Source organism: Mesitornis unicolor, unplaced genomic scaffold (assembly GCF_000695765.1).
Source record: "Mesitornis unicolor isolate BGI_N332 unplaced genomic scaffold, ASM69576v1 scaffold3418, whole genome shotgun sequence".
In the NCBI taxonomy this organism is placed as follows: domain Eukaryota; kingdom Metazoa; phylum Chordata; class Aves; order Mesitornithiformes; family Mesitornithidae; genus Mesitornis; species Mesitornis unicolor.
The window spans coordinates 129560-155375 of NW_010199650.1; the positions used below are offsets into that span (position 1 = coordinate 129560).

Consider the following 25816-nt stretch of genomic DNA (forward strand, 5'->3'; position numbering starts at 1 on the left):
CAGGCTCTACCTGCCGGTCTGTCTCGTGTTTTAACATCATATCAGACACTCTACATACTGTGTTCATATGACCATACTTGTCTTAATCCTTTGCCCACGTGAAATCCTTAAAACCAGAACTTTGAACAGCTTCGTATCTTCTCTTCTTTTATTTGTATGCATTCCTTTCCTGAAGTCAACTGTGACCGTTTCAAAGAGAGCACACGCTCTGTACACTGCAGATCCAGAAAGTCTAAAAGAGGTCTGTGCTAAGAACCGATCCTTTGATTCAAGCTGTAAATGAGCTGAAATGGTTTGAGCTGTCTAGATTGATTTATTTCTTTTTAATGCCTTTGAACTTTTGGAAACCAGAAGTTGGAAAATACTGTCCCATAGAAATTACAAATAGGGTCCCTTTTGGATTCTTGTCTTGGTCATAGAGGGGCCCTTGACCCTGAACGCTGGGCAATGTCTTGCCCCAGAGAAGTGGTTCAGAATAACAGCAAGTGTGACTCTGAGACAACCGTTTAGGTACGGGTTGATCCAGGCTGTGGGAGATCAGTGGATGGGGCCCTGTCTGTGCCTTGATTTCGGATCCCTCCTCGCCCTGTGTCAATCCCGTGCGCGGTGGCCGGGCAGTGACTCAGACCCCCCGCAGAGGTCGGTTGTCTCCTCTGTGTTGGTGCCAGGGGTGGTGCTGACGGCCGTGCGTGCATCCAGCACTTGGTGTCTGCTCCTGCACCCACCTGCGGCCTTCACCTCCCGCCCGAGCGGCCCCAGCGCCGCCTCAGCCCAGGTTTCCCTGTCACCGCATAACGCATCGGCCTCCCCCTCAGTGCCTGGCTGCAGGGTGCACTAACCAGCGTGTTCCTCCTGCTGCAGCAATAGTCCGCAAGAATCATGCTAATACCATGCAAATTAAATAATGAAGCCCCTTTTGGGCTTCTCTGTGAATGTTTAATATCAACCACTAAACATTTCACGTGGTTCCTGGAAACTACGAATTTTACTCCTTTCCTTCTGTTCCCCGCAAAGGAAACTTGTAAAATTAACCAACCAGTGCTCGGGAATGTGGGTTTTGTAGTCAGTCCTGAAACCACTGCAAACTGCTCGCAGAATGGGTCTGTCTTGGGCCAGCTGAGAGCATCTGGTTTTACCTCCAGTGTCCCAGTGAAGCTGAAGAATAATCCCAGGCACAAAATGCCTTGTGATAGGAGTTGGGGAGGGAATAGACAGTAAATGTGGAAGTTTAAATTAAATGAAGCAAACGGGGATTTTGAATGTTTGGCTTTGTATACCCTGGTAACCTCTGATTCTTACAACCAAGACTGCCTGGGAATTTTGGGGATGTTAGTTTTGCAGATAAATACTGCTCAGGGGATTTGGGGGATTGGACTGGATGAGCTTTTGAGGTCCCTTCCAGTCCCTAACGTTCTGTGGTTCTGTGATTCTGTGATTCAGTGCCTTAGAATAAAGAGGGCAAGCCACCTGTTCACAGTCATTTATGACACGTACAGTGCTGTTTTGAGGCCGTTATCTGTGTTAATAGGTTTGGTGATCTGTGATCTTTTATCACTGTGCTAGAGAAATACCAGCATTGTTACTGCCCTGTTGTGAGAATGACACAGGGAAAATTGCACCTCGTTTTTCTTTTCAAAAGAACTTTGATGGCTTCCCTTCCCTTCCCTTCCCTTCCCTTCCCTTCCCTTCCCTTCCCTTCCCTTCCCTTCCCTTCCCTTCCCTTCCCTTCCCTTCCCTTCCCTTCCCTTCCTCTCCTTGTGATCGCAACAGAGCGGAGCAGGCGGGGCGGCAGGCAGCAGGTGGTGTCTACAAGAAGGATGGTGGCGCTGTACGACTACGACCCGAGAGAAAGTTCTCCTAACGTCGATGTGGAGGTATTGCCGCGACTCTTCGCCGTGCGGAGCCGTAGCAGCGCTGGCGTTGATGGGCGCTGTCACACGTTTACGGTGCATGTGCACAGATTAAATAAATTCGTTCAGGATTACAAACGTTAGTCAGGTGTTTCCAGGCAGATGTAGAGGGCAAGCTCACGACTTCCGTGCAAGTAGATTTATGGTTCTTGTTCCAGCAGTCAAGGAGTTTCCTTTTATTTAGGATGTAGTTACTGTGGCGCAGTACGTGATACAGCTCACTGGGTCTGGCTGAACAGAGGCGACTTTCCCTCCACAGCCCCTTCCCTCCCCCAGGAGGGTTTAACTTGGCATCCTGAGTAGGCCCAAGGTCTGGCTGCACTCGGGTGTTTGTCAGAGGGGTGAGAACCTGCTGGGAGAGGTGCCACATTTAGCAAGATTTAAAAATAATAATTGTGCTCTCAATTTGGGTTCACCAACTGTGTCTTAAAACAAAGGGAAATTATTAATGGATTTACTGTTAACCAAGAAAATATGAACCTTTGCCTAACACAACATGAGCCTCCCCGTGTTCCTTTTCCTGCAGGCTGAGCTGACGTTCTGCACAGGGGACATCATCACCGTCTTTGGGGAGATCGATGAGGATGGATTTTACTATGTGAGTTGGCTTCTGTCCGGTCCCGTCAGGCTGCTGCAGCTCTGAGCAGCCCTCAGCAGCAGGAGCGATCAAACGACGGTCAGGGGGGGATTTCAGGTCACCGTTCCAGCTCAGTGCTCTGGGAATAGCCCAGATCCTGATTCAACAGCAACCAACGGGCACTGCCCCGCTGTGTGGGCAGCAGCAGAAGCTCCCTCAGCTGGAAGAGCCTGAGGCACTGGAGAGGGGTCACTTGCTCCTTCAGCGCGTTTTAGGGATTGGTGTTCACACAGCTCAGAGCTGCCGCTGGCATTTTATAAGTAATATTTGCCTCACTGATTTTGCTGGAAAATAAGTATTTCTATCATAGGTGTATCTATGCAAACATGTGAATGATTTCTGATGGGCAAGGCACTTCACATGGGACAAAAACCTAGATAGAGCCTGTCCCTATGATAAAGGGTTATGTCATTAAAACAAATCACTAAAATAGTTCAGCAGTCGTTCAAGCTCCAGTTAACTGACCGTACTGCTCTGCCGCTCCTTTAGAAGTGGTGGGGTTTAATCACGGGAGATTTGCAGCACTGCTGGCCCAGCTGCTCTGGCTTCACAGTGACAGCAGCAGCCAGTCCACATCTTGCACTCGTGTTTCCCATTTCCACGGTGCACTGGCCACAGAAATCAGGCCCAGCTGCCTCCTTCACCCATGTTTTAGACGTGACCCCTGCTGAGACCCGAAGGGATCAAGTGATGATCGCAGCAGCGTCTGCAGGCACTGCAGCCCCAGGTGTAGACGTGGTGTGTGCTTCCCTTCCTCTTCTCCCCTGCACACACAGATCCGGGGTACCTTGCTCTCTCCCAGTCACCTTAGAGGGGTACTTCCTCTTCCTCACTGCTCTTTGCAATAGTCAAGTGTTTCCTTCTCTCTCTGCTGTAATGGAAACATTCACTCAAGTTTTCACCGCATTGCAGGGTGAACTTAACGGACAAAAGGGGCTGGTTCCTTCCAACTTCCTTGAAGAAGTGCCTGACGATGTTGAAGTCTATCTGTCCGATGCACCCTCGCGCTATGTCCACGATGCACCGATGCGCACGAAAGCAAAAAGGGTAAGCAACCGAATACGAAAACCTTAAATCTTTATTTTCCATTCCATTCTGTCTCATATCATATAATTTAGACCTTACTTTTAACATTTTAAATCCATTTGCCCATTTAAATTTAACTTTCAACTATATAAAACAGAGAAAAATTACTTTATTTAGCCTTCCACTAGCTTGTTACATTTGTAAGTGAGTGAAGAAACCAAATTGGACTGCAGTCATTCCAGTACCTTCAATTATAGTTGGAGTTTAAACAACCTTTCCCTGGCAAAAGCAGTTACTTCCTAATGTTCCTAAACTCCTCTTACTACCTGAAAGCAAAAGCTCTTGTGGACGAGACCGGTCCAGGCCTCCCTTTCCGTGCAACCCATAAATGCAGCCGATTGACAGTGTGCATCTGTTAATCCTTATGCCTTCCTGTTCCAACTGGCATGAGTTGATTGCCCAGGGCCTTCTCTTTTATGAAAGACTAATCGTGTTTAGAGTATCTCATTTTTGGTTTTGTTTCATCACTGCAATACTTTTATATATTATATATTTTATATATATTTTTATTTCTTTGCTCATCTGCTTGGAAACAGAAGAAGAGTGTTCATTTCACACCTTAATAAGGCAATGTAGCCTTCACGTAAGTGAGCAACTGAAGATACCAATAGAGATTTCAATTAAAGCTACCTGGCTATCTAATGCAAGTCTTGAAACTTAATTGTGGGGAAAACCAAAAGAAATATGTCTCCAAAATCCTTGGCCACAGAAGAACAGGCTGTATGCCTTCACTGCACCTAGTCAAGTGAATTCAGTCTTTTTTTAGGAGACAAATCCTTTAAAAAGTCAATGAGTCGATCAGACCTCACTTTATGAAGGTCAACGTTTGGAACATATTTCTTCATGAGCTAAATGTTTATGTTTACATAGAAAGGAGTTTGATGTCTAATACCCTGCAAACAAAAGCTGCATATTGCATTGTTAGCCAACCTGGGACCTAACAACTCCAAGTTCCTGTACGAGAGAAAAGCACAACCCCCCCAACCCTTAAGGGCCATTCAAACGGAGCGCACGCTGATACGTACGGTAGTTTACAAGGGTATAGTTGGTTTTGAAACTCATTGCTCTCAAATATAGCTACTTAAATTGTCTGCCTTAAAATGTGTTTTCCACGATCGATTATACCCCAGTTTGCCTAAGACCAACAACAACGATTCTGGAAACAACCCTTCCTGGGGTACAGTTCGCTCGGATTTCCCGAGGAAGTGCACATTTGAAATGTCAGCAACTGTTTGGTTTACCAATGCAATAAAGTCTCTCTATGAAACATGCAGCTCACTGAATGAATGCATTAGACTAAATATCTGGTATCTTCAGGTGTACGTTGGGGTGCTTTACCAAGTTGTTTTCTTTTTCTTTCATTAGAATTAGACCTTGATTTAAAATCAAAGTAGGCTTGAAGCCCCTTTGCTTACCTCGCTAATGTTTTAACTTGAACTGCAAGATAACGGGGTCCCCAAGGCATGGATTCCACTGTGAAATTATCATCTTAACTGCTAGCACCACACGTTGTCAGCCGGGCACTGTAGTTAGGATAGGCTGAGTGTAAGTAGTTTTAGCATTTCCATTCAAGTGCTTCTGATGACTGAAAAACCTCGCTGTCTCAAATATTTAGGAATGCTGCCATCTAAATATCGTACAAGTATTCACCTTCATTCAGCAACCTCATGGCTGCAGCACACATCGAGCAGGCAGGGTCTTTAAGCTTTCTTTGATTGTGATTAAGGTTCATTTTAGCTTTTTCTTTTCTCTTTTTTTTTTCTTTTTTATTTTTCTTTAAGCCAGTGTGCCATCTTCTCAAATATGTACATAAAGTTTGCTAGACAATTTTAAAGAAAATGCATTTAAAGGACATTAAAAAAATTAAGTGATCATGTAGCATTTGAAGTAATTTCTTCTGAAAACGGTTTGGCTTCTATAGATCGTTAATCTCTCGTAATTAATGCATTTATTTTTCTTAAATCTATGGCTACAGCATCCCCCTTCCTTTTTGTACTATCAGAGTACTGAAATGCAAAATCAAAACCAGTTTTGTGGCTTTTGTGGCCAGAACTATGGCAAAACAAGCATACCCAGCCCTTTTAAAAACTAGAACCAAAACAGGGCTGTATTGGGGTGTTTTCTGTTGTCTATACTTTTTCCCCCCCAAATTTATGTATTTTCCATAAGCCCAGAGTTCTCTTAAGCCACAAAGTAGAACGCAACCAGCCCTTTTGGTTAAGTGGGTAATGGGACAAGTGATGTTACCAACGTTCTTGATAATGACAGCTTTTCAGCTTTCAAACGTTCAATAAATGATCACAATGTACCTAATAGGTTCCTCCTGAGAATACAGGTACATCCCGGAGAGCACCATCCCCCACAGTTCATCTCCATTCTGGGTCACCTACGTCACCTATGGGTTCTGGTAGTCCCGGGAGAGGCAGGGATATGTCCTCGAAAAAGAAAAAGGGGCTGCTTTCCAAAGGCAAGAAACTGCTGAAAAAGCTTGGTGCAGTGAAATGATTCATGTGCTCCTGGACAACTTGTAAAGCTTCCAGTCTGTGTACTTTTATTTTTTTTTTAAACGTCAAAACTAGGGCTTTCATGACTATGCAGTACAACTTTACCAAACCTTTGCATTTGCAACTCTGACATCACTAGAATCATGTGAATTGCTTAATCAAAACAGCAAGAAAAAAAGGAAGTGGATTTGTTGTTGCAAATATCTTTCTTTCTTTAAAAAAATTGTGGGATTAAGACCAGAAGAACATGGTTTTATTTGAAGTCAACTCAACACCTGCAAGTCCACTGGATAAATCTCAGCCTTTAGTCTCCTTTAGCCACAAGTGGGGGGACGAAAACTCTGCTCACTGATTCCTGGTTCAGAGCTCACCCCACTGCACCTGATCTTTATCACAAACAAAAATGGTCTTGAAACTCCTAGTTTAACCAGCCTTGATGTTTTGCCTTATTAATGCACAATGATTTGTACTGTCTAATAAATATGCAGCGTATACTTTGTATGTACTGTGTATTCGGCTGTCTTCATCTTCCCTGAAACATGGTAATTTCAGATCAAGTACTATGTTACTGACTCCATTCAATGTCTGATGTAACTCCTGGGAGTTTGAAAGTGCTGTGCAAAATGCTTTCTTTTCGGTTTTTTGCTCCCTTCCCCCCAAACCAAAGCCATTGAATTGGTTTCTTTTGTCAAACCTTTTCACTGCAGTGAAATCAGATACAGCGTCAGTTACTGACAGACTCGCCCAGTTTCAACCACACCACCTCCTGTTTTGGAGTTCCTGGTTCGCTGTTCTAAATTACCAGGACAAACCCCAAAATCTCCACAACAAAAACACCTTTACTCCCCCACTTTTTTTCCTGTGGAGGTACAGTCCTAAGCTAAAGGGCATTTTCATATTGCTGGTGTCAGGTCCAAGACAAAGTGCACGTCTAAAGCCAACAGTGAGAACCTGTGTTACACACACGAGCCGCAGCCAGCAACCAGGCTGCAACAGGCGATAATCAAATACTAACTGCAATATTGGCATCTCAAGAAAAACAATCTTACACATTGATGGCAGTCATTGGCTGTTACTATTTTGTAACTCTTGTCCATTTGTAAATTGTTTTTACTGTTTATACATACTTTTCAGACTGCCTTTCTTTTTGTAATTTATGGAAGGTTTATAAATGAATGATCAAAGCTTCCCCATTGTGTCTTCAGATAATAATGTAAATTACTGTAAGATACCGTGTGCTAGATTATAACATTTAATTAAAGAAAATAACTGGCCTAAATTTGTGGTAAAGTACCGTGTGGGTGTGTGCATGTGTACAACTGTTGTGTATTATATTTTATATAAATAAATCATTTGATATTTTGTAGAGTGCAGTATGGTTCATGAATCCACTGTATCAGCTGCCTGATTACTGTGGTAGCCTGCCCGTCCGTCCTGCAGGATGGCACCAGGGTAAGAGCCATGCCCAGGGAGCAATTACTGAGGGTGCAGCCACAGCGCAGGCTGCATGCTCAGAGACTGCACCCACCTGGAGAAGGAGCAGGCCCCAGTGACCACCTCCGACCTTGCCATAGCTAAGGAAGCAGCTGCACTGGCTCCTTTGCTGTACACCTCAAGTGACAGAAACCAGATCAGAATGGACACCCGTGACAGGTGTAAAGGAGTGATACAGAACTAGGAAGAAATAAATAATATTAAGTAAATAGGGAAGGCTACCACTGATTACATCACGAAGACCAAAATATTTGCCAAAACCCTACGCCTCTCTTCATTACAAATGTCACGTGGAAAAAGTTGGTACAGTTCTCTCAACCTAGGAAAGAGAAAAACCTGAACTGAATCCAAATTCTAAAGCTCCCTCATTTTTCTGAGCTGAACACAAGTTATAGAGCTTCAACAGCTGCTGAAGTTCACTGCAGAATAAAGGCTCATCTGCGTGCAAGGCTCCAGGAGCTTTCCAGGTAAAAAATGGTTAGGAAGTTACTCTAGCACAGTGTGCCCAAAGCCCAGTCCTGAAGCAACAACTTTATTTAAATCTCACAAAGGAACAAGGTTCACAAGTTGGTTAAAGAAACAAACCCACGGCACTCATCCAGATTCTTCCACAGGCAGGAGTCTGACTGCCTGGTACTGCAAAAACCTGAACTCAACTTCCCTCAACAGAACTGCTATTTGCTTTACAAATTATAGTTACCAGTGACAATCTTAGAAGTACGATACAAACCAAGGCTTAAGCACTTGCCATTATGTGGAACAGCACAACCAGAGGAAAAAAACAAAAACCAAAAACATTAGTAGTAAATCTATCTTTATGTACTGGTAGTCTTTGATGGAAATTATTTTTCTCATTTAACAAGCATGCAGTTAAAACAGTATCAACCAAGAAACGCCTTCATTTCAGTTATGAATTTGTAGTTCAACACTTTACTTGCACTATGTAGTAAATATGAAGTTACAAGACTAAGAAAAACCATGCCAATAAGATAGTCCATGCTAAGTCACAGTCCCCATAACAGCATTCAAGCTTAGCCAGAGCTGTCACTTTTTGTGGAGAGAATCCTGGAGTATTAGATAAGAAAGGTGTTCCTGTAGCTGTGATAAGATACAGAAATAATTCTGCCACTCATTTTGAGCCCTTGGTATACACAGAACTGCCTCCTCAGTGAGGCTGGTGTGAAAAAGCCGCACTTCACCAGCCTCTGCTCCTGGGGAGACACAAGGGAGCACAGCAGCTTCTCGTTGGTCTGGAAACCACTGAACAGGGCAGCTGTGAAAAACCCTTCCACTACACAATCTTACACCAAAGGCTTGATAACCAAGAATGGCCAACAGCCCCTTTTTAAGGCATGAAATAGTTTAGGAGACAAAATTCTGCCCTCTAACAGCCAGGAAAACCAAGGAAGCAACAACTGCATTTTGCAAATTACAAGTGTAACGTGCTGACTAGAGAAGTTTGGGCCACATAACTCTGTATCCTGTATGCTAAAAATAATTCTGTGCAAGACTTCCCCAAAACATAAACAAGGACCACCAAATCTTTTGTGAAGAACACCAGCAACACTTCACTAAATAAGTATTTAAAAAATATAACAATTGTATGGTTTTAGTAGCAAGAAGAGACCTATCAAAAATGCAGATCTGCTATCTCAAGCGTTTTCCTGGTACAATGAAAATAGAGCTCTACAGTTGAACAGATCTTTATCCCATGCACATCTCTTAAGGAAAAAAACAACCTCCCCCCCAAAAAACCCCAAAAAACACAACAAGCAAAACCAACAGAACACACAAAACCCCAGACAATTCCACATTCCCCAGAAAGGGACTGCACTCTTGTTTTAGCTGGTAACTCAACTTCAGAGATAGTAAAGTCTGTCTGAAAGCAACAGGTTTGGTTCCCTGTGAATGCTCTGACCAACGAGGAACGCCAGTTTATGGGCATACTGGCAAGGAGCAGGTACTCTGATAACGCCCTGCGGGAGAAGGGGAAAAAAAAGCAATTATTTTGAAGTCATTTAGAAAGCCTGCATTCACTGTAACAAAGAGTCCTGGAATTCAAACCTTTGGATATATGTAAAATTTCTATTCCCCGCAGTTTACGCTGTTCTGTGACAGCAATGTTACATACAACGAACACTTAAAAAAAATACCCATACAGAAGAACAGATGCAAAGAACTTAACAACTGCATTCCCCTCCTCACTCCAAAAAGCCTCTCCCACAGTTTCCATACTGCAAAGGTTGGACTGGATGAGCCCTAAAGGTCCCTTCCAACCCAGTACATTCCATGATTCTACGATTTGGGATTTCACAGATGGTGAACATGAGCAAGTCACGTGAAATATTTATGGCTGCTAAACTGACCAATCTACAGCACACCACAGGCATGAGCTGTGCGCTCATCTCTGTATGAGGCAGAGGCAGCCCCAAGGGAAATGGAAGAAAGCACTGCAGTACTTGCGCAGTAAGAATCATTTCAGTTTTGCTTTTGACATAGCATTTGGTAATACTACTGAAAACAAGTACTTTCTAGTGAGAATAATCTCCAGGCTTCAGAGACATCACATAATTATAAAACCTTGTTCTCAAGGTCAGGAGGTACTCTTGTAGTCTTTTTGGATCTGCATGGGTGTTTTAAGGATACTTTTTTCTACCTCCTTGTGGGTTGCTACTGCATAGAGATGCACAATCTTAGAGGAAAATTAACATTTTCCAGAGGAAATACTTACTGGCCAGTTGTAGTACAAGTGGCAAAGTTTGTAGGTTAAACGTTGAATGTGATCTGGTTTCAGTTTGCCAGTGTCATAAATTACGTTATAATGAGTGGGTGCCACGCAACCGTTTCTCACTGCCTGACTCACAATAAAGAAATCATACCTGTAATAGAAAAAAACAGAACCCCAGAAGCCTGATACAGAAAGGGCTGCTTCTCTTAGAAAAATGCAAATCCCCAGGAATTTGTCTTACTTATTTTCTTCACGCCACCCCAAAAGTATGCCTATGCTTTGGTCACAAAATAATCACTTTCCTCTGATTCTGAAAGGCCAGGAGATCTGGAAGAATGTAAATAACGACATGGAACAGACCACGAAGATCTTAACCATTCACCACAGTCTTCCTCCTGATAACGGCCCTGCACACGTACTTGGCTCATGCACCCTGAGGCGTGTTTGGATGTCTGTCACCTACCACACTTGGAACACCCGCAGCGAGTTGCTAAAATAAAAAGAAAGGCAAAACCACCTCTGGGAACTGTGCGGCACCACAGACAAATGTACTGGTCCCTACGCACTCCTGTGCCCTAGAACAAAGTCAAACCCTTCATCCTGCTCTGAACAAACTTACCACTCTGGTCTGGTAACCTCCACATCCACAACAGTACCAGGGGGAGGGTTTTTAAGTGTTCCACCAATCCGTGCAAAGAATCTGGTATTCACTCGTTTCTTCACAACTATCACAGTGAGTTTTGGACTACGATAAATGAAAACAAAAGAAAAAACAAAACAAAACAACACTCCTAAAAAACCACACTGCAAGTATTTCAGGAGCAGATTCTCTGGAGCTCCAAATTAAAAGCAATTTTAGAGTTTTCCAAGACATTAATTTTACTTATGATGTCTTCACTAATTCATTGATTTAGATTAAATAGGATGCTGTTCATAACTTTAGCATTTTAGTTTCAGGTGCAACTTTGATACTACTTCTCACCAATTCAGCTAAATATAACTTCATAGGGAGACACCAAAAAAAAAGACCAGAAAGAGATCTTCTAAACACAGATATGATTTCTGCTCTCTCTCTAACTCACCTTTTTATACAGAATGTGCTTTAACAGTATTTTTGGTAAAGAGCACGCCATTAACAGAAACTAAACAGACGAAGCACTTCAATTCCTACCAGCTGTAACTTGGTTTGTGTTCCTCTTGCCTGCGGTATCAGGAAATACTTTCATATTTCAGAGCAGATTAAGAAACCAAGTCACTGCAGCTGGTAAGTTTTAAAGCAGAATGTTGAAAACTGTGCAGAACATAAGAGCCTGGACAATACTTTCAGAAGTAGAAAACAAAACTGGAGCTACTGGACACGTGATAGAAATCAGGCTATGATCAACCAGTTTAAAAAGAAAACAAAAATATTCCCATATGCATCAAGAATGCCTGTACAGTGAATGTGGTGTGCATACTAAAAACTTTTCCTTACAAGTTAAGTATCTCAAATCACATAAACAATCATAAACAATCATCAGAAAAATGATGAAATAAAGAAGGATGAAAAGAGAATACAGTCTTCATCTCTAGTCACTTTTTGTATCCCAGTGTGTATTTCTCTTACAGTATAAAAAAAAAAAAGGGGGGGGTTGGTGGAAACAGACTTACTTGTACTCTTTACCAATACTCTTCAAGCAATCCAGAAATTGAGGCACTTCATAATTAACCAAAGTGTTTAGTTGTCCATCTCCTACCCCATCACGATACACAATAATACGAGAGGGCAAATACTTATTCCACTTGTACCACTCTCTTAGAGCAGCTTGAAAAAGAATAAAAGCAGTAAAAGCTGTTAGCTAGAATGACAACTAATTCCAAAACAAAAATGGATTTTTATTACTGAAAAACCAGCAGCTAAGTGTTGAAACTCAAGGTCCTCAATCTTTCACTAACCTGAAACAGGTATGCATCATGATACACAAACAATACCTGCAAACAGAATTCTGGTTTACCTGCATACTGACAAAAAAGGAAAGAACCTAAGGAGACTATTTACTCTGCTAGCCTCTCACAGCAAGGAGCTGTCATCCTTTAAATCTGTCTTCTTTAAAGCCCATCAGTAAGTAGTATTTAATTATTGTTAAGAAATACAGGAATTAATGAAAGGTACACAAAATTTCAGCAATATTTACAACTGTATTTTTAATCTGTTTTTATCTAAGCAAAAGCTGGTAACACTGCCCCTCAAGGCAGCTGAGGTGCGTTTTGAGGAAGCTAAATTGTCATTCACTAGATCTGACCCAACAAAAGCAGAAAAGCCTTCCCTTACATTGCAAGCAGGCTTTGAGTCCGTCCGCAAGTTCTTGCCCACGACCTTGAAGAGCACAGCGGGAGAACCACCTGTGAAGGCCAAAATAACAGATGACCTTCAAAGCACTTCCAAGGCTTACTTCAGTGAAGTTACTTTTAAAATGCCTATGACCACTCAGTCTTTATGGGTATTGTGGGTCAATGCAGTCAAGCAAGAGTTAACGTACTATGCGAATATTTCCCCCGCAAAGCCTCTGGGGTAGACAAATGCCTTATCACTTTGACACAACTCAACTCAAAAGGGACAAAGGCCCGTCACCCTGATGCCCTCTATCCATCCCAGCTCTTGCCCCACCATATGCCCGCTCTCCCAAGCGCTGTGGAAGCAGGACGAGGGATGCAATGGAAAAAGTATTTGACAATATACATTCCTTAAGACTGTAGAGTAACTCAATTTGGACACTTTCATGACCCACCACATTCAAGCTACTTTTCAGTTAAGGGACGGCTAAAGATTCTTTATTTCTCTATGGCATTCAAATCTTACCGTGTTATTGGTTGATTCAGGCTAGCGACAAATCCTGCAATTGACTGCTTTCCTGATAGAGTGTCATGGTAACAATCAATTCCCACAATCATTACCTGTTTCAGCTTAGAAGGAATCAATACAGAACATGTATTAGTACACAAAGACATGACAAAGCACCTACCACCTCCATCCTATAGTGTAACAAGATTATGACATAAGCTGTATGGTTTCCAGACACTCAAATATACCACGGGCACCGAATTTTTCAATTAAATGTCTCCTTATGTCATGTTTAACTTCATGCTGCTTCTCCCAGACAAAACAAATTACACAAAGAATACTCAATTTTCTTTCTTAAGGGAAAAAGGCTTGCTTTTTCAATAATGCTCAATAAAAAAACCTGTTACCGTTATAAAAGAAAATACTTACTGGGATCTCAACACTCCAAAGCTCTCCACCCATTTTACAGTTCATTTGTAAGGCAATTTTTGTTGCTATGGACACAACAGTCTGAGGCTTGCTTAGAGTACGAGCAATCACACATTGACTTGGAATGGGACAATCTGTACACAATAATTTCTTGATAGCATCATACTTATCCTTTCGGGAACTAGACAAAATACAAACTGCCTTTAAAGAAAAACAAAAATATTTTAAGAAACTGCATTCTCAGACTTACAAAAAAATTGTAGTTCTTTAGCAAGTTTCTTACGCTCAAGAGAAATGTATCCCACTACTCTTAAAACACCAATTACAGAGATGAACATGATTTGAAAGTACGGATGCAAATACATACTATGTTTGTGTCAGTGGTAACACTTTGCTGTAAAACTCTTAAATAAGCTTCTGTTCTGTCATCTACTTCAATCCTGAAAAGGAAGAAAAAAAATGCTTACAGAAAAAAACCCAACTAACAGCTATTGAAACCTCAGCAAAAACTTAAATGCTCATTGCACATCAGTACTGTATGAAGTTTTATTAATAAATGTACAATATCCACATATTTTGAAGATTAAGAGAAATCATCCTCAACTTTGAGTTTCACTGCTTTTGAAAGCCTAAGTTAAAAGCAAGCACAGGTACTCATCTGCAATGAGAACAAATCAGAATACGTCCAAAGTCAGCAAGAAAAATTTATTCCTTCTTGTGTTACATACGCATCCATTTGTGAAGGTTTTGCTCAATGACAGTACGTCTAATACTGTTTGGTTTTGGCATGCTTTAACCTCCAGTGAAAGCTCTCCCAAATAAAAGCATGAATAAGAATATCAATCACTAGAGAAAAACCAAACAATTTGCATACTGAAAGCAACAGTTTTATTAGAAAAAAAAATCTCACAGAAATTGATAGTGTGATACTCTGCTATCTCCTCATTCAATAGCCAAAGTTAACAGCCTACGCATGCTAACAGATACACCTCAGTAAGTACAAAATTATTTTTCTATCATCTTTCAAAAGACACTTACATGGTTGCCTTGTTCATTCTCATTCCCAAAGACGGTGTGACTTTAAACAGAGTCTGAAGTAACGTGTTAGCTATATCATAGTTGCGCCGTGTGTATACCAATAACCAGTTGTCCAGAGGCTTTGCACAGATTAAATGAGCTCCTCTCATTTCCTTTGACCAATCAGCAAACTGGGGATTGTAATCAAACTGCAAATAAGTTGGCAGAGAAAGAAAATCAACACCTTATCAAACAAGCTAGACAACAACTACGTCCTGATATTTCAGCAACAGACTAACACTTCTGCCTAGAATAAATGACTTGATTTTTATCTGTTCTTTTACTGCTACTTAAAATAAGCTTTATCAAGCCCTCTCAAGAAATCCTACACTCTTCAACTGTTTCATTCATAATTATATAGATACTTAAATTTTTAGCCTAGATAAGCTGTTACTATTTGCTGCGCCGATGTGCTACAAAGACATAGCTGCTTATGTACTGACTTAATTTTCTCCCTTTTTTTAATATTATAACTGTATGAGAAAAGTATTATTCTAAAAAGACAGATCTTTTCAGTAACAAGAATTATAAAAGCTTTACCAAATACATAGATATACAGATCAAAATACTATAAAATGCCCTTTTCCATCTAGCATCCATTCAAAACAAACAAAAGTCCTCTGCCACAGAGCAAATGTATGTTTTATGGCAATCTATGACTTACTTGAAATCTAAGTTACTCATACTGAAGAGTCACCCCACCTTTGAGTGAACAGATACTGTACGTGTGCTGTCTACTGAACTGATTAGTGGCTTTTCATTTGAAAGCCTTGGTATTTTAATAAATGGATGCTACTTACACATGTTTCTATCTGAAATGTCTTTGATAGACAGACTGTTTTGCAAGGAAGATGTTACTGTAATGCAAGCCAGAAAAATCTTCAGGTGTTTCTAAACTTGTAAACAATTTAAGCAGTTAGCAAGTCTCCTGTTTGGACAGAGACTTATGTGTAATGTTTTCACTCATAATCCTTCATCTATAAACCCACAAATAGTATTTCCTTCCTGAAGAACTTGCTAAATCAGTGAGAGATCCAGAAGATTGTAGAAGTTGTTTTATTTACCGCAATTCCTGACTGAAGGATCTTTTCTCCTTGAACAACTCTTCCTGAAAAGGACAGTAACTTAGAATCAAAGCTTAAGCCCCAGTCTCGCAGTTCCTTCTGAACACTGTCATCTCTGTTTAAAAACAAGATTTAAATTGAAACACAGAAATTTGCTCTTGCTGAGACTTGTTTAAAACCAGTAAGATTTTGACAGTTTTGTTGCAAGAAAGAAGTTTATCATACAAATTTTTCATGACGAAATACAGAAGATATTAAGGTTACATACTTTCGGATGTAGTCAATCAGTCTTCCAATTTCATGTTCCCTTTGCTCAGGTGGCAGTCGTGTATGAACAGCCAAGTCTTTCATCATATTAAAATCATTACGCATCTTCTCAGTTAATCCTGTTAACAGCAAAATCTTTTTCTGAGTAAAAGTTGAATTAAAGACTAAGTAAATTTAGTCTAACTAAGACTAACTTGTCTAAACTAAAAGTAAACTTGCAATTCCTGCAGATTAACTATGCATGTACTGCAGACGGGTAATGTGGCAACAGCAGTAATCAAGGTTTTCAGTTGCTCCATGTACATACATTCCTGTCCGCAAGGGAAAAAAAAAATAAATAAAATAAATCTGGATTTTTGCACTTGAAAAGAAACCATACAAGACATGCAGCTCTTTATTGCATTTCCAAAGCAAAACAAAATACTGCTGAGATGGACAGGTACTGCTACTGCAAACTAAGCAATGTGGAGGAAAACACAGATCTATGTATTTACAAAATCATCCATTTACAGAAGATTTCTCTTTTTCAACAGAAGTTCTACTACCAAAAGCTCTACGTGTTATCAGTGGGACAATGGTGAACACTACATAAAGACTGTGAAACATCAAAACCTCTCAAACTTTTCAGCTTCATTTAAATATCTAATATTTTAGCTACAAAACTTGTTTCTAAACTCACATTTATACAAACAAAACACTTCCACTCAACTTGGCAAGAGACTGGTGTCAAAATACGAGTTTCAGCAGGCATTATGGTTTGGCAGATGCTTTGATATTAAAAAATGCTACGGTACCTGTTAGGAAGCATAGCTCTGGAATTAGGACCACAGGTCCTTGCATCATGGTTCCTCTCTTCCTCTTAGATTGACTGATCAAGACAGGCTGGTTCAAGTCAGTAATTTCTTGATTATATTGCTGTATCAGACGTATATATGGTTAAGTTAGTTTATTCATAGCAAATACTCAGGTTTCTTAATAATAATGCTCACTTTAGAAAATTGTTTTTCCTAAAACAAAAACAAAACAAAAGCAACTCGCAACTTTCTGAAATTAGCACATCTAACTTGAGAAACTGGTTTTGTCAGAAAAGGCCAAACAGGGAAGCACTATTCTCTTTATTAGTGCCATCAAAACATTGACTTTTAAGAAATGGGAGAAACAACAAGGAAACAAGGTTTCCACCTTGCTTGAGGCACTATCACCCAGAGTATTTAACTCAAGATGAGGATGCTCATTCCAGATCAGTGATTTTTGCCTGACCGACTACTCATCAGGATGTACTACTCACACGGAATCATGCTGTGCAGGTGACTTACTGCTCTCAGACTACATAGGATCCATTAAAAATAAAATTCTATTACAGCACATTACGAATTCCAAATCCATGCATCAGAAGTAAACCTCCAACAATGCTCTACCACTTCAAGTTAAAGCATAACACATACACTGACAGATGAGTTTCCATACCTTTTTGTAGTAGTCCACATAGCTGATCTCAGAACCATCTGCTCTTTTAAAGGTACACTGTGGATTGGCTTCCCAGTCAATGTCATCAACTCTGTATGTTCTGTTATTGTACCTAAATGAACAATTTAATACTTTTTTTTAAAATCATGAACTCATTTAAGTTGAAAGTTTTGCTCCTATCAGCAGCAGTACCTTCAGGTTTTCAATTCTAACAGGCTATCAATTCTACTAAAAGCTCTACTGTAATAAAACCAAATGAAACCAGAACTAATCCAGTGTGTACTTCCTGCTTTTGTAAAAGCTGTCATCTCAATTTGTTTGTTAGCTTAACAATGATATAATTTTCATGCTTTTTGATGCTTCTGACGCTTGAGAGAGTTGGGGTTGTTCAGCTTGGAGAAGAGAAGGCTTCAGGAGGACCTTATAGCGACCTTCCAATACCTGAAAGGTGCCTATCAGAGAGCTGGGGAAGAGCTGTTCACTAGGGCAGGTAGCAATAGGACGAGGGGTAATGGTTTTAAACTAAAAAAGGGTAGATGTAGGTTGGACATTAGGAAAAAGCTCTTCAACATGAGGGTGATAGGTCATTGGAAACAGGTTGCCCAGAGAGGTGGTGGAGGCCCCATCCCTGGAGATACTCAAGGTCAGGCTTGGCAGGGCTCTGAGCAACCTGATCTGGTACCAATCTCCCTGCTCACTCCAAGGGTTGGACTGGACGAGCTTTAAAGGTCTCTTCCAACCCAATACATTCTATGATTCATTGTCTACTTCAGGACATGGAACATCCAAAAAATAAACGGATCTCTAAGATGACACGAGTCCAAAGATACTTACTTTGTAAGAACAATTACACCTATCAGCTCTTTAGCACAGGCATCTCTAAATCTTAGCTCTCCAACCTGGTAATACAGACTGTACATAAAATCCAACACTGTTTCGCTGCGAAGAACCTTATGGCTGACATCTGTACATAACATAATGCTCTCCTCATACTGGAGGATAGAACTTGTGAAGCCTGGCCAAATCATCAACCTGTCAAAAGAGAACATACAAAATCATAATGTGCCTTAAAGCACCTCTATTCTCACCTCCCTTAAGTTATTTCTGTCCACTTCCCCAGACACTAGAAAGCAGTCAAGATACAAAAGAAACCATTACGCAAATATAAAGTTAACGAAACCAAAAAGAATTTATATCTTGATTAAAGATACTTGCATTTTAAAAAATAATTCAATGATGTAGTGATGTACCTAAAGTGAAAGACTGCCTCGAAACCTAAGAAATCCATTTTGTGCTAGTAAATACCTTAAATACAAAGTGTATGGTGTTCAAGACACTTTTAAAAGACCAACAGTTTATCTAGTACAACACTGACCAGTTTCTTCCATCAACCTGGTTATGTAGGCAAGATGGTGGGGTCCCAGTCAGACTCAAGCTTACTAACTTATCCAATAGGCCTAGGGCTAGCCAGAAGCATCGGTCACACTGCAGGGGATCCTGGCAGGGAACGGGGACAAGATATGACAGCTAGCAGCAGATGACTTCTATACCCATCCAGCAGTGTATGGCCAGATATGGATTTACATGGCAGACTAAATGTCCTTCAGAATGACAGCTGGACACTCCTAAGCTTTAGAATTAAAAGTATTCAGAGAGCTCAGCCTTACAGACATTTAAGCAAGGTTTCAGACACTGGAGTAAAATGGAATAGCAGAACACACACTGGTGAAGAGTAAGGAGACCTTACATGTAGCAGAAACTAAAGTACGAGAATAAGGTCTCACGCTTCGCAGAAATACCAGATTCTGAGTTCATAGTTTTATTACAAGATAAACCACCAGAATGGTACCAAAGGTTCATCCTTTCTCCCTGTACCCCTCCCAAACCTCAATATCTTTTTTTCCAAACCTGTGATTAGGGATGTTGATTGGGTCACTGGGATTGTAATAATTACGTCCAATCTGCTGCAAATTCAACATCTTCAAAAGCCTAGAAGTTTAAATATGGATGTCATTTACCATTATTATTCAGTTTATCAAACCATGCATGGTCCCATCCCTCTGCACAACCTCATTTTTTGTTCATCTGACTACATGAAACAGTCATGAATGTGAACTTTTCATTAAACTCATTTAGAAAGGCCAGGGACACTTATTAATGACAATCAGTTAATGATAAGTTAGCATACAATCCAACCTTTCACCAACCAGTTGAAGGTAGCAGCCCAGACAAACTGCATTTTGGATGAACCAGGTAATTCAGGCACCCAGGTTAGGTGGAAAGTAATTAATTCACCAGTTCAAGTTCCTACACTACTACTTGCTTTAGGAGGCAAATCCACATTCTCAAAAGGAAGAAAGAGACAGGACTAATTGCCTACAACATTTAGCACTTAAGTGTGAATCTGCTGGCTCAGGGAAAAGGTGTACACTCATTTCACACTAACATGGACCAGAAACATGCATATAACTTCACATTAAAATGTTGCCAGATGTGGTTGGTCATACAGTAATGGTAATCACAAGATCTTAAAATCTGTGTGTCCAGTATTGAAGTTTTTCCTTTCTCAATAACGGACTAAAGTCATATATTTTTAGAATAACTTCTTATAAAGACGTAACTCGGACAGCAAACCTTCTAAAAATGATGTTGTAAAATTGCAGACATGTAGGTGAATTAGGTGGCAACTCATTAGTCAATGTGATCGTTATCTTCACATCCTCTCCACTTCGAGTCCTACTAAACACTTCAGTAACCTGAGAAAGTGAAGTTAGGTTAGTAAAACTAAAGACAAACAGGGCTATATCTGGACTTTGCTCCATTCATATTGAATTGGATTTGTGCATTAAGATTTTAATTAATAATTCAACACTTAGTTGAAACAGGAATTTGATTTCCTACTATGACAGTAAACTACAACCTAAAATGCTTTTTTGGATGAAGATGACTAATGGAGTAGAATGGAGGCTATGTGCAAAGAAAGCTGAATTCAAGGTTAAAACAGGGAGATCACTTAGCAATCACCATCACAGGAAAAAGACTCAATTTGAGGAAATAAACTTAATATATTGCCAACTAATATATATTTAATTACTCATGCAGGTACTGCGAGGCAAAAAGACAAACATTAAAACACAGTGAAAACATCTTCCACATTTTTTTTCCAGGCTCAACTTCACTTCACCACTAAGAAACAAGAAGCATCACAAAATGCAAGTCAAAATAAATAAATAAAAATAATAGCATTCTTCTATCACACCTTATTCTCCAGTTTTCTTGGCAAGAATAATATTGATCCATCAAACGCATGTGTCCTTCCAATTAGCTCTTCATGCTGAAAGAGCAAAGCTGACCGAAGACGGCGTGCTTCCATCTCAGGCATATAGCCAACATGGTACTGATATAAAACCCACTGGGGTCGAGATGTCAAACGAAAGTAATTTGCAGTTAATTTTATCACACTACCTGAAGAACCTAAAATGAGAATAAAGTGTCTTAGCAGTTACAGAACTTCACCAGTTTATAGTAATTAAACAGTTGAGAATTTTTTTAAAGACTAAGGCATTCAGACAAAGATTAGAGTTCAGCTGTGTTCTGCAACTACTCACTGCTCAGTGATCTGCAGGAAATACTCACATCGGTGTTATGTTGTTACAGACACTCACCTGCTTCTTAGAGCTTTCTGTAATTTCTTCAGTCGTCAAGAAAACTCTCCCGTCAAACAAGGTAAGCATTTAACATTGTAATCTGTCTCCCAAAGGATTAGTACCAGGTAATAGAGATGAATTTCCACCAAAATGCAAACTCCCTTTGTGATCAAATTAATCTTTCTTCACATAAATCATAAACACACAACAAGAACTAACAGAGGTACAATCACTACAGATAACCACATTTCCATTCATATGTGACAAAACTACATTTCTTTTGGTATATCAAGAATTTTCAAGGAAAAAAACCTTGTAAAACAGTAAGAACTAGCTCCAGATAACTTATTTAAAGTATTTCCTCCTATTTTTTCACATCTCATTTCAATTTCTTTTAGACTTAAAGACACAACTCTAATACAAAAAAATACATTCCAGACAACAATAGATCATTCATTTAATTTGGTTTTCATTACCCATTTTTCCCCCCTATCTGAAATACACTACCTCAAATGAAAACAAAAAAAATCCTACCACATACAAAGCAAGTCTATTATACTCGAGAACTCTACATAGCTACAAAGAGAAAACCAAAGGCCAGCAATACAGCTGCCTACAAAGTACAGTGATCCATGACCTAGCATCAGCATAGCTCTAGATAGAAAATCTAGGTGAGAAAGAAAACAGTTATACTGCTTCTGGACCAAAGTGACTTGAGCAGAACCAAGCCCCACCACTCCTGGGCCTGTGCCATGCTCCAGTTATCATTCAATTAAACAAAACTGGACTACAGTCACTGTTACATTGTTGTGATGTCTCTCAGAGTCACTTGCAATCACCTTTTATTTAAACTAAGAAGTTTCTTCAGCAGAGGTCTCAAATTCCACATTTATTAGGAGTTGCTTACAAACTCAGTTAAGTCAGTGTGCTACAAAACAGAACTTCCAGAAACTAACCTACAGTCCTGAAGAGCCCTGTCTGAAGAAATGGACATCAGGAACATACAAGAATCCTCACTTACGTCTAAATAGTTGCAATTTAAAATGCTACACAACTTGTGTCTGAAGCATTTTGCCATCAGACATGCCATCTTACTGCTCCTCTTCAGATATTGGGAGCAACCTGTATCATTTTTGTAGTATATGAAGAAGTTTTATATTTGGCTCCCTAGAGGATGCTAAAAGCAAAACCAAAATTATTTTTCTTTCAACTTGCTTATATGTCTATAGCCTAAGCTGAACATACCAGTTTTTGATTCTTGAACATGTTCTATGCCTTGCCGAGTATTTACTCCAAGGTCATGGAAATCTCTTTGACGTCCACCCCTATCTGATATGGACAATTTCTGAAATCCTGCAGAAATCTGTAATCCTATTGTTTTGAAATTTGAGGAAAAGAAATCATTACAACCAAGTCTTATATACAAATAAAAATTAAATACAACTCAATTTTAAAAGTCACATATATATAAAATAAACAGAAATCATAAAATGTTGAGTTTCAGCTTTTGCAGCTCACTAGTCAGATAAAAAAAAAGTACTCTCCAAGTCAATAATCTCCTCCGCAAATAAAGGGAGGACAGATCTTTAATTTTGGCTCCAGCTGGCACTGAAATGTTTAAATACACTGCGATGTGAAATAGGTAAGAAGGTTTAATTTCCTTATTAAGATTCAAGCAAAATAATTAAATACAAAATTAAATTTACTATTGAATTCCATGCAGTTAATCATGCCAACTGTTTTCTAATTATTTTTAAGCTATTTTCATAAAGGAAAATACAGATGGAGTAGAACACACTTAAGGTAGTTTTCAAAATTCCTTGTTCAATTATACTGCATCGTAGAATGACAATACCATCATCATGAGGTATGTACAGTGAACTTTTACAAAGCTTAGTAATAAATCTCATTTTGAAAAGAAAAATTAGAAATACAGTCTAAAGAATGTCTTAATTGCATTCTTTTCAAAACGCTTGCTCTTGTGACCAATGTTCTTTTTCACTCTTTCTGACCTTCTGGCCTTCTGTCCTGGTCTTGTGGCATCTGTTCTCCATGGCCAATACGTTCTCCTGACACTGATGGAGGACGCAGTCGCTGCTGCGGTTGCTGACGGCCAGGTGGGTAACTTGGCAAAGCCTGTTGAAGCTGCAATAGTTAGGAACAACTTTTCCTACTACAACAGAAGGAACAGCACAGTTCCAAGAGTACAGCAAAACAAAGTCACTAACCAAGTACAGAATACTCAAATACCCAAGTGTAACAGTTACATAAGGTTAAATCATTTTATGTATGTATTATGATACCTCCTTATCAGTCCAATGTAAATGTCAAATAGTACGGTTCAGGTCTACAATACCGGGCTAATTGTTCCCATCCTCCCCTGCGATCAGCACAGATTATATTCTCACTTAAGCTAAGACAGAGTGCATGCCGAAGCCCTCATTTTCCAAACATCTAGTATGATTCCCCCTTATTCATTTCCAAAGATGCCTTGCAAAGAAGTTGTGGAAACACTTCTGGAACTAACCCTCTTGGAGTGAGATACATGCAGTCTGCATGGTAGAACAGTGGCAGCTTATATTGAAAAAAAGTGCCAAAACAGACTTTTCTCCACTCAGACTACATCAATATTCATAGTCCATGTAAAGTGCTTAAGCCTCACAGTTTCCTTCTTTCCTCTTCACCCAGAGCAGGACAGTTCCTGACTTCTGCTAACAATTCACCTCAAGTCGAGTTTGAGGTAGTCAGGTCCCTTAGGTTTGTAAGTTCTGTTCCAGGCTCAAGAGGTGCAGCAATGCTACTGCTAATGCAAGATGCATTTCATTGAGAAACATAACTGTGAACTACCTTCTATCACAATTTAAACTCATCTGACACTGGCAAGAAATGGACTAGGAACACTCCTTCAGCCTAATCACATTCTCAAATGAGAGATAATTACTAATAACTGATAAATTTGAGGAACTGCTTTAAAAAAATCTCCAGGTATGCGGCAATGGTTTCAAATAAAGCAGTGCCAGTCACTTTCAAGTTACAGTTTTAAAAGGGCACATATATACAAAATAAGTCCTAAAATTAGTTCAAATACAGACAGAAAGTCCTTGATATTAATATTAAAAACAACAGGAATAGGTCAGAACACCTGCCAGATCCAGGTTCTGTCCAAATATGCAGCAGCAGCCTCATATGCTCTGCTTCTCTGCAGGATATCACAGTGAACAAATAATGGTAGACAGGAAAATTAGCTCTATTATGACAACTGTATTACAATAGAGTACTTGTTTGTAAGCATATAAAAATTTCCTTAATAAAAAGGAGTTAACACGACTACACACCTAACATAATAGTTACACATACATATATAATGTAACATATACACCTGACATAAAAATAGTAAGCAGTTAAGCTATGACATTTCGAAGCCAAGCTACACTAATTAAAAAGAGAACCAACTTACAGATGCAGCTCCTACAGCAGGAGTAGCAGCCTCCTGTCCTGGAGGTCTTCCTCTTGCTCTGGCTCTAGCTCTAGCTCTTCCTGTCATCTTCTCTTCTAAGATAAGTCACCTTCAGCATTAGTGTTCAATCTTCTCCTTCCCCACCCTCATTCCAATAAATACTGTGAACAACACTATTCCATTGGGTCTTGTTTAAGTTCAACTAGTTTAGTAAAACAGATCCTCCTCTGCAAACTTCCCTACTCTTGGATCTCCACACTAACACAGCTACAACAGGTAGCGTAGGGAAGTTACAGCTTCTTAAAGTCAAGTCTGAACTGACTGGCACAGCCAGTGCAGAAGCTGTGCGAAGAGTCAACTAGATTGGAGATCATGTCAGGATCTGCAACCTCAGCCAAGTGTAACTCAGGGTCTACTGACTTCAAGTTACACTCCAAACTCAATTCAGACTAATTTGTCACGCTATTCTAGGAGCACACACCTCATGCAAAGCACTTTGCAACTCTTATCACCTGGCCAGCTCCACAGTGATGCAAACCGGCCCCAACACTTGTCTATCAGAGAATCACAGAATGCCAGCAGTTGGAAGGGACCTCAAAAGATCATCCAGTCCAACCTCCCTGCCAGAGCAGGATCACCTAAACTAGGTTGCAGAGGAACGCGTTCAGGCAGGTTTTGAATGTCTCCAGAGAAGGAGACTCCACAACCTCTCTGGGCAGCCTGGGCCAGTGCTCTGTCACCCTTACAGTAAAAAAGTTTTTCCTCATACTCATTGAACCCCCTATGCTCCAGCTTGCTCCCATTGCCCTTGTCTCGTCACTGGCTGTCACTGAGGAGAGCCTGGCTCCTTCCTCCTGACACTCGCCCTTTCCAAATTGATCGCCATGGATGAGGGCACCCCCCAGTCTCCTCTGCTCCAAGCTAAAGAGCCCCAGCTCCCTCAGCCGCTCCTCATAAGGGAGATGTCCCACATCCTGTCTCCCCACAGCAACCCTTCCTTTCCACATGCATAGGCCCCAACTTGTCCACGAGCCTCGAACAGTTTGAGGCCAAAATCTGTGCTCAGAAGCACCCCTCTTCAACCACCATCCCTTCCGGGCCTTCCGCGTTACCTCAGCCTGCCCCCACGCCACGAAGAGGTTGTGCTCCTACCTCAGGGACACACAGCAGGTCGTCTTCTTCACGCCACCACAAGTCTTTGTTCCCACTACGGTCAAAAGCCAGTATG

General features: G+C 40.3%; 2 protein-coding genes across 4 annotated transcripts in view; one reads left to right on the forward strand and one right to left on the reverse strand.

Moving 5' to 3' along the window:
- RIMBP2 (RIMS binding protein 2) overlaps positions 1–4311 on the forward strand; it is a 131453-nt gene extending 127142 nt beyond the window's left edge. For 2 of the 3 annotated variants that reach the window (XM_010189502.1, XM_010189503.1), the window contains 4 exons: positions 1771–1874; positions 2437–2508; positions 3460–3594; positions 4170–4311. In XM_010189502.1, the coding sequence (XP_010187804.1) occupies positions 1771–1874; positions 2437–2508; positions 3460–3594; positions 4170–4196 (338 nt within the window). In that variant the 3' untranslated portion in view covers positions 4197–4311. The remainder of the gene's footprint in view (positions 1–1770; positions 1875–2436; positions 2509–3459; positions 3595–4169) is intronic. The other variant, XM_010189501.1, reaches the window with a different exon arrangement.
- A 5179-nt stretch (positions 4312–9490) lies between these two features.
- Positions 9491–24675, reverse strand: PIWIL1 (piwi-like RNA-mediated gene silencing 1). The gene is made up of 20 exons (XM_010189504.1): positions 24589–24675; positions 23158–23276; positions 22377–22513; positions 20744–20958; positions 20119–20240; positions 19393–19473; positions 18319–18516; positions 17485–17596; positions 16812–16932; positions 16019–16136; positions 15751–15865; positions 14648–14835; positions 13977–14049; positions 13610–13810; positions 13199–13302; positions 12671–12741; positions 12010–12163; positions 10979–11104; positions 10363–10510; positions 9491–9607 (listed from the first exon to the last, which is right to left on the reverse strand). The coding sequence occupies exons 1-20, from the start codon at positions 24673–24675 to the stop codon at positions 9491–9493; spliced, it is 2607 nt and encodes an 868-aa protein (XP_010187806.1).
- Between the last annotated feature and the right edge of the window lie 1141 nt (positions 24676–25816).

Excerpts from the sequence above, each read along its gene's own strand:
- PIWIL1 (XM_010189504.1), bottom strand. The coding sequence starts at position 24,675 with ATGACAGGAAGAGCTAGAGCTAGAGCCAGAGCAAGAGGAAGACCTCCA. Across the intron at positions 20,959-22,376 it reads TGTTCAAGAATCAAAAACTG|GTTCTTCAGGTAGTGTGATA; the intron begins GTATGTTCAGCT and ends TTCTCATTTTAG. Across the intron at positions 17,597-18,318 it reads GGTGTAATTGTTCTTACAAA|GTACAATAACAGAACATACA; the intron begins GTAAGTATCTTT and ends TTGTTCATTTAG.